This window comes from Nestor notabilis, unplaced genomic scaffold, assembly GCF_000696875.1.
Source record: "Nestor notabilis isolate BGI_N333 unplaced genomic scaffold, ASM69687v1 scaffold16108, whole genome shotgun sequence".
Classification (NCBI taxonomy): domain Eukaryota; kingdom Metazoa; phylum Chordata; class Aves; order Psittaciformes; family Psittacidae; genus Nestor; species Nestor notabilis.
The window spans coordinates 30,053-39,352 of record NW_009940762.1 but is presented as its reverse complement, the minus strand read 5'-3'; the positions used below and the strand labels follow the sequence as shown (position 1 = coordinate 39,352).

Sequence of the window (9,300 nt, the reverse complement as noted above, 5' to 3'; positions counted from 1 at the left end):
AGTGTGACCCCAGCTGCACCCTTCTCCCCAGTCCCTCCTGAATGTGTCCTCCCAGCTTCACATTCGGTGCACAGGAGTTAGCCTGAGTAACGTGTCAGTCATTTCACCAATTATACCACATACTGTGTTACCCTTGGGACAGGCAAGACATTGCTTCTTGGGTCCCCACATCCTGCACCTCTGCTGGAAAGGCTTGTGATGCTGTGTTCGGTTCTGGGCCCCTCACTACAAGAGAGACATTGAGGTACTGGAGCGGGGCCAGAGAAGGGCACTGGAGCTGGTGCAGGGCCTGGAGTACAGGAGTGATGGGCTGAGGGACCTAGGGGTTTAGTGTGGAGAAGAGAAGGCTCAGGGGGGACCTTATCGCTCTCTACAACTGCCTGACAGGAGGATGGAGCCAGGAGGGGGCTGGTCTCTGCTCCCAAGGAACAAGGGACAGGACAAGAGGAAACGGCCTCAAGCTGCCCCAGGGCAGGTTTAGCTGGAGCTGAGGAACAATTCCTTGCCCAGAGGGTGCTCAGGCCTTGGAACAGGCTGCCCAGGGCAGTGTTGGAGTCACCGTCCCTGCAAGTGGGTAGCCGAGGCCTCAGTGCCAGGGGTTAGTGGTGGCCTTGGCAGTGCTGGGAATGGTTGGACTGGATGATCTTAAAGGTCTTTTCCAACCTGGTTCATTCTATGATTCTGTGTGTCACCTGATGATGTCCCATGAGGAGACCCTGGTGGCCCCCAGCCACCACAGCACGCACCACTCTGCCTTCCCCTGCTTCATCCCCTTCTGAGTACCACCAACTCATGAAAAAGGAACAGTCTCCATCCTAATACAGCTGTGTGACATGATTGTGGGGCAAAGAGAAAAACACATGTACAAGTTCTAAGCTCCTTGAAGTAATTAGATTGCTTTGCTCTCCCCAGGTACCTTTTGTATGATGTAAATCCTCCTGAAGGGTTCAACCTCCGCAGAGATGTGTACATTCGCATTGCTTCTCTTCTAAAGACCTTGCTGCAAAGTGAAAACTGGGTGTTAGTTCTGCCTCCCTGGGGACGTCTTTATCACTGGCAAAGCCCCGACATCCTTCAGGTCCGACTTCCTTGGTCTGAGTTCTTTGATCTCCCAAGCCTCAACAGGAACATTCCCGTCATTGAATACGAGCAGTTCCTTGCAGGTAGAGTATGGAATCATACAATCTACAGTTGACTAAATACTTAAGGTGGTTTCTTCACAGGTTTATCCTTGTATATGCTGTTATCCTTTCATGTGAAATAAAACTCCACACCTCTGCAAAGAGCTCTGAAGGGATCTCTGTCCATTACTTTCTAGGAAAAAGCATTTATAAACCCTGATATTAGGGCAAAAAGGGTTTGTACTTGTCATTTTCTTGGAGGCAGTCTTCCTGCAGCAGCTACCTACAGCCTTGAAAACCTCTCTGCTTCATGGTGTGTTTTACCTAGCTTCTAAATGTACATTCCCACAGTAATTCAGTTCTGTCTGGCACATTAAATCACGCATAGCTGAGTGAGAGTAGCAGGTTGTCACATCCCCTGACCCTTTGAGCTTTTCTGGCTCACGCAGAACTTTTTTTATAGAGAAAACGGGAGAGTAGTCTAATGTTAGCATTTCTAGCAGAGTTTTAACTGCAGGCAGTGCTACTTCATACCTTTAGTGTGGTTTTTCATGCTCACGAATGCTTTGCCTCCTGCTCAGAGTCAGGTGGGCCCTTTATTGAACAGATTTACATCCTACAAGGCTACGCAGAAGGATGGAAAGAAGGAACATGGGAAGAAAAAATAGATGAAAGGCCATGCATTGATCAGCTTATGTACTCCAAAGACAAACACGAGTACTACAGGTAACATCTAGCAGTCCTTTTAGTCTTCTTTTTGTTGTACGTAGTGAGACATTTGCCTGTGAATCAGTATTTTGTATTCCCTTTCAGGGGATGGTTCTGGGGTTACGAGGAAACGCGGGGCCTAAATGTCTCTTGTTTGTCTGTCCAAGGATCTGCCTCTATCGTGGCTCCCATCCTTTTGAAGAACACTTCAGCACAGTGAGTTGCCTTGTGTTACTATGTCTTGTATTGTGTGCCCACAAAACCATTGCCAGGTGGGAAGAGCAGGGGGAGGTTACAGGCTATGTGTCACTGTTGTGGTTCACTACTGAGTTACTATAATCCATTAAAGTCATTACACAGGAATTTACACTGTAAGAAACACCTAACTGTAAGCTAGGATAAATGTTGCAGTGCTAAAAGCTAAGAGGAAGTAGCCTTGAGCTCCTTTGTATTCTTTCTCAGGTCGCTAAATGTCCTTGCCACCCTGTGTTTATCTTTCCTTCCTTTACCCTTCAATGCTGGGTTAAGAGGGAACGAACAGAGTGGAATCAGTGTTCCCCACATCTTGGATCATGAGGTGCAGTGCCTGCTCTCCTGTGATGTCCATCCTCAATAGTGTGAGCTGGGTTTAGAGAAAGCAAGCATCATGCTTTGTCTTTCTGCTGTGAGATGCCACTAGGATAATCAGAAGAAAGGAAGGCAAAGCTCTTACATGAGAGATGGAGCTTACATTATCCCAGTAGCGAAGTATTTCCAGTCAGCTGTGGCGCTATAACAAACGATGACACTGAAGCAAAGCAAAAGCTGCGTTGCAGTTTTAAGCAAGAAGTTGCATACCAGAATTAGTGGTGCAGCTGCTTCATCCTTGGGTTACTTGACAGCTGTTGGCTGAACACTTGCTGGGTGTTGGCCATCTGTTGGTTCATTTTGTCCTGCTGTTCCATTGCTGGACACTTCCTGTGGATGCTTTGGTTTGAGACATGTTCTCTCTTGAGATCCCCTGTAGAAAGTAGTTCTGGCATGTGGATCTTCCCAGCTCCACCACCTAGTGCAGAAACTCATATGAGATGTTGCTGTTGTGATGTTACTGTCTCTAAGTGCTTGCTAAGCCTTTAATTCCCTTTTTCTTTGTATTGGAATGAAGACCTGTTATTAGAATTAGAGGCTTTTATTTCTTCATGCTCAAATTCTTTTTTTAGCATCTTTTACTGTTTAACTTCATGGAGTTCATGAGCTGTTCTGTTTTTTTCACTTGGATACTTATGCATTTTTACATAGTCCCCTATTTGAAACTGAATGCAACTGCAGCAACGTTTGTTTGGCCGTTGTCGATCCAGTAGGATGTTGAAGATGAGTACATTTGTGGCCCCTGTGACAGAGTAGCTCTTCCACTGTGAGATTTTGGGCTGTGTCTTGCTGCAGCTCAAGACAATGTCAGGAGCTGCTCCCTGCCCAGCTGGTTGATGGAACTGCCTTTGAGTGTCTCAAACTGCAGTTGCTTAGTCACATCCTGCTGTGACACTTGCCCTTCCTACCTGGGGATAGGTGAAATCATAGCTGATGGCTACGGCAACCTGCACCTCTCTGATCTCCCATATTGCCCTTTTGGCCAGACAATCAATTGTATGGTCCTAGTACTATCACTCTTCAGGTGTGTAATCTGATTCACCTCCGAGCAGTGCTGCTTCTCCACCAGCACAATCTAGTCTTTTCCAGATTAGCCTTATGTGCAAGTGTCCAGCTGATTATCACAGTGATAATCTGAAACTGATTTGTTATTTCCTTCCTCTCATTTTAGTAGAAGGTCCAGATAATGACTTTGACCCTCTTCAGCAGAAGCGTTTCTCTGTGTGTTCACTCATATCGAGTGTGCTCAGAGCACAAACTGAGCCTACATCCTTTATGTTCTTGGCTACTCAAAACTCTCTTTTTGCTTCTTCCAACATAGTGCAGTTCATGTTTCCAGTACACGATCCTGAGCTGTGTGTGTTTATGAAAAGGACAGGCTGTTTTCATGTTACATGTTTTTGTAGTGTCTTGTGTCCTCCTTGATCTGTTGTTTTACTGCAGGATATTTTATTCCGCATGTGGAAAACATCTCTGGTTTTGCTGTCATGAGCATAACCCATGCTTCCTCCAAGAGGCTCTCACATGCTCAGAGGCCAAGCAGCATCTTATAGGTCACTTTTCCCCTTTGGATCACTCTCCCTGTTGGCAGTCTTATTTCTCCAGCAGCAACTACTGTGAGGACTATGAGAGGAGTTGTTAATGCTTGTTTGTGTTTAACTGTCAGATTTAAGAGTACCACTAATTAAGGAAGAGAGCAGGAACACACAGTGGCACAGTTCCCTTCTCTCCCAGCAAGCAATGAGTCACAATGTGCTTTACACAGAAGAGATTGGCAGCCTGTCCCTAATTTCCCTCTGTGCTCCCCTTGCAAACTGGTCATAGTCTGTGCTTTATCCTACCAACTGTATCGTCATAATGGATATTCTATTCCTGAGGGCACTGCACTCAGTTTTACAATTTTTAATAGGTCAGTGATGTTAGACAGAGCTGAAAACCTTCTTCATGACCACTACGGAGGGAGAGATTATTGGAATGTGAGTATTTTCCAGTCAGCTTCTCTAGCTTTTCTACTTGCTTCTGATAACAATTCAATGACTGAGATGTGCTTAAGTGTTGCTTTGGGTTTCTTTTCTTGCAATAACTTGTGTCTTATGTTTCAGCAACGTATGATAAAGATGGTCTTCAGGCTGCTGTTGGTTAGTGTAATGCAGATATTTGTCCTGCCATCTTGTCCTCAAAGATTCAGTGCCTCAGGACATGGTGTTTAGAAGGACAACATGTCTGCAGTGAGAAGGGATCTGCCTTCGTGCAGTTTCTTGTCTAGGCAGCCTCAAGATCAGAGTTTTCAAAGGAATTCCTGGAAGTGCTCGGTATTGTGGTAACTGTCTCCCCATTGGCTTCAAAGGCAAAATTCCACAGGTTTTAAGGTAATGCTGAGCACTTTGGGAGACCCCAGCCAAGGGGTCTGTGGTAAAATAATTGCTATGTGAAAAATGTTAAGGCAAAGTTAAAGGTTCAGCCAGAGGAAAACTGAACACAATATGGAGAGCTTGGTACTTGATAACACTTCTAAGAGAAAGAGACTCTCATATTACTAAATAACTTACATAGACCTCAGGCTTGTAAGATACAAACACAGAATTAACTAGATTGGAAAAGACCTTTAAGATCATGGAGCCCAACTGCTACCCAAGGTATATAGACCATGTCAGCATCTGACTATTCACTTTGTACATGGCATATTTTTCCAGAAACGGACCCAACAGTACTTTGCTAATTACTATTTTTCATTGCAAGTGACTTTCCAGGCAGAGAAATGCAATCCAGGTATCATTACAGTCGTGGTCCTGTAAAAGCAGACATGAAAGCCATCACACACATTTCTTACCAGTGGCACTGTAAACATCACCTCAACAATTTAAATTTGTCTCAAAATTATTTAACACTTTGTGGAAAAATAGGCTTCTTTCTTTTATTTCAGTTTTTAACTACCTGCATGGTTGGTGGTGGTGGGGTTTTTTTCTTAATAGCTCTGTGGACAACATCTGGAGTTCTTTTTAATCTTGCTAAAATACACCATTTTGTCTCAAAGAAGTTTTCAAATTGGAACAAGCCAGGTTTAGAGGTGTTTGACACAAGCATAGCATTCAAAGGTGTTCATTGTCCTTGCCAGTGCCTTGCACTGTCATGGGTTATGTACACGTTTGCTGCCTCTTGGGCATATCATGTTCATCATAGCTTGGGTAAGGTACCCAAAGGCTTGAGTGACAGGCATATTGTGTTGACATGTTACAAAAAGAAGGGAAAATGTCTGTCTCTGAACTGCAGTGTGAGCATTCTGCAGCAGACACTGTCTGCATCCTTCCCTTGACAGAGAATCATAGGATCACAGAATGGTTTGGGTTGGAAAGGACCTTAAGATCATCTAGTTCCAACCCTCTGCCATAGGTGTTTTGTCTTACAGGTGTTTTGCAAACTAAAGTCTTTGCCCAGCTTTTGTTTCCAAAGGTGAGGTATATTGCTAGAATGGTTAAATTGGGTACATTATGTTCTGTTGTGCAAATAACTAGTGTAACTCTGTACACCTCTGTATTGCAGGGTCAGACATATGCTGGTTATAAATGTAGTTATGAGTAAGGTTAAACAGTTAAAGCTCAGATGAAAGGTTAGAAATTGCTGCTTGTGCTGTATGGATGTGTCAGAAGTAACTGCATCCTGGACGCTCAGTGTGTGTGAAACTATCTCCATTTGGTCATTTTTAGCTCTCCCTTTTTCTCATTCCACATCTGCTCTTCTTCCAACAGACCCGTCGGAGCATGGTGTTTGCTAAACACCTCCGTGTAGCAGGAGATGAGTTTAGAAACAGATACCTTCACTCCACTGATGAGGCAGACAGGACTCACTACAATGAGGACTGGACACAGATGAAGGTAAAATCACAGCAGTCTGTTTCCCGTAACAAATGTAATCATTTGTTTTGTTTTATTTGTGTACTCCGGGCTGTACACTGCATGTGAATCTACCTCTCCCTGCTCAGGTTGAGGTGGATGTCCATGTTTCTACTGCACCCTCTTCTCCCTCGTGACATGAGTTAAAGGAGACTGACTGCTTCTGGGTGCCAGCTTTCTGTCGCCCTCGCTCCACTTGTATTTCTTCTTGTATTCAGCATCATCAGTGGGTGTAAAGTTCAGCTGCAAACTGCCAGTTGGGGATTTGGTCAAGGAGAGCAATTTTTGCATACAAAGATCTCACACTCTAGTTTCTCTCATATAATGCAGTTACTCATGATCAAAACATCACAATGTGTCCCAAAATAGTACCAGCCCACACCTGCAAGTTACTTTTGCAGCTGGAGTAATTCAGTGCCATATCCAGAGATTCAGGCCTTTTCAGTGTGAATGAATAGTGGTGCTCTCAAGTCTTAAAGTTTACTGATCTTTCTCCCTTAGGTTAAGATAGGCACAGCTCTAGGTGGTCCATACCTCGGGGTTCATCTCAGAAGGAAAGACTTCATCTGGGGTCACAGAGAAGATGTGCCTTCCCTGCAAGGAGCTGTAAAGAAAATCCGCAGCCTCTTGGAGAAGCTTCAACTTGAAAGAGTTTTTGTAGCCACTGATGCTGTTGAGGAGGGTAAGCAGATTATAGTCAGTTTAGGATTGATAACTTTTGACAAGGGCTGCAATTACCACTCTGCTTCCATAAATGACTGGAACTTCATGTGTCTCCATCACTGAATGGGGGAATTGAGCAGGATTGGGCAGCTACTTCCTTCCAGCTTGAATACCATTCATTTGGTATTTCCCTTAGGAGGTTTGATGGTCTCTGCAGTGGGAAACTGGGAATTGAATTTGTCTGTTCCTCCTCATTCTTCCATCCCACCTTCTCCCTTAGCACTGCAGACAGTCTTGGACATTCTGGTAGGAAGGGTCCTCTGAAGCCTCCATCCAGCCTTCCCTTGGTTGCCCCCAGTTCCACACTGGGATGGACCTCGCTGTGTGTGGCTAAGGCTTAGACACCCCCACCAGTGGCCTTCCCCTCCCAGGCCTTATCCCAGGGCCACTCCTCCCTCCTGGTGGTATATAGGGATCTGTTTCAATACGGGATGTTAGAATAACCCTGCAGGGCATGGCATTGGCAATAGCAAGTCTGAAGCTTGCTGTCAAGAAAGGCCTCTTGGTACAACTACCCTGTAGGATTAGACAGCAAGGCTAGTGGTAGCATTTGTTCTACCCCTTACAGGCTTCCCCAGCCTTGAGAATTGCTCCCCTCAGCACCATATTCCTGCCCCAGTGAGTCCTCTCCCTCTGCAGTACTCTGACATTGGCAAACACTGCAAAATCTGTGGGTAGCTTTTGGTTTCTCTTGCTTTGTAACTGTGCACCCAGGCTTTCCTTGAACACATTTTATGACAGCAGCAAGTTGCTCTTTACAATGTCAAAATAGATTTGCATCTTTCCCTTTTTCAGAGGTTGAATTGCTCAAGAAACTGCTGCCTGAGATGGTGAGATTTGAACCCTCTTGGGAGGAGCTGGAGCTCTACAAAGATGGGGGCTTGGCTGTGATTGACCAGTGGATCTGTGCACATGCAAGGTAGCAAATTTGACTTCATCAAGGAACCAAATCTTAGTGTCACTAAACTGAATATTGGTTTTGATCCCAACAGAGTTGTTTGCAAGTCATGTATGACATGATTTTATGTAATTGATTTATACCTATAATAGATGTCTAATAGGTCACAGTCTTGCCAAGCTGCACCAGAGACAGGCCAAGGGGGAATGGCTTTATCCTGCCAGAGGGGAGATTGAGATGAGCTCTGAGGCAGAAGCTCTTCCCTGGGAGGGTGCTGAGGTGCTGGCACAGGGTGCCCAGAGAAGCTGTGGCTGCCCCATCCCTGGCAGTGTTCAAGGCCAGGTTGGACACAGGGGCTTGGAGCAACCTGCTCTAGTGGAAGGTGTCCCTGCCCGTGGCAGGGGGTTGGGACTGGATGAGCCTTAAGGTACCTTCCAACCCAAACCAGTCTGGGATTCTGTGATAATAAGTACATTGTGTATATATATCATACATATGATAATTTCATTTTCATTTAATTTCAGTGATCATTAAAGTTCATTGGACTGAAACCAATCACTTGCATTTTAAAACCTGGCCCATTCATCAACCCTTTCTGCTTTTTTTTCCCAGGTATTTTATAGGCACCTCAGTTTCAACGTTTTCCTTCCGGATCCATGAGGAAAGGGAGATCTTGGGATTTGATCCAAAAACAACTTACAACCGGTTTTGTGGTGAAAAAGAGAAAAACTGTGAGCAGCCAACTCACTGGAAAATTGTGTACTAAAATAGAGAATTCCAAGGACTGGTGAGCACAAAAGGATATGGAAACACCACAGGGAAATACCTCCCTTTGACCAAACTACAGCTCTGTCGTTTACCCTCTTCTTGGTGTTTACTTGATATTTTTGCTTTGAAGAACAAGCAATATTCACCTTCTTAGTCAGGCAGTGATGGGAGCAAGAAAACTGCAGTCAGCCCAGCCTGGGATCCAGTTCTTGGTATAGCCACGAATAGAGAACACCACCAGACACTGCAAGTGAGACTTGAAAAGTAAGACTTTGTTCTGAAACCAAGTACCAAATGAAGTAAATCACAGCTTTCTTCAGAGTTCTGAGGAGGAAGAGGAACAGTTTTAACTTTTGTAAGTTAACATACTGTATTTCTGTTTTTATTTTTTGTCCTGTTCAGTGTTTGCCTCTCTGATGGCAAAAGAAAATACATCTTGGTTTTGTGACCTGCACTATATGAGCTGCAGGTCGTGTGGAAACTCTGCCATTCTCTAGGGAAGTCTTCCCTCTTCAAGTAGTATTTTGTGAACGTTCAAATTGTCTGATGCAATCGGTGCTTGATA

General features: G+C 44.7%; 1 protein-coding gene across 1 annotated transcript; it reads left to right on the top strand.

The window, feature by feature from the left end:
- Positions 1–912: 912 nt before the first annotated feature.
- POFUT2 (protein O-fucosyltransferase 2) lies at positions 913–8,923 on the top strand (the record flags this gene model as incomplete). The annotated part of the gene is made up of 8 exons (XM_010020530.1): positions 913–1,163; positions 1,703–1,847; positions 1,935–2,045; positions 4,366–4,432; positions 6,203–6,328; positions 6,848–7,028; positions 7,865–7,988; positions 8,580–8,923. Coding segments are annotated over 8 exons (1,159 nt in total), but the record flags the coding sequence as incomplete, so codon positions are not given.
- Positions 8,924–9,300: the final 377 nt, after the last annotated feature.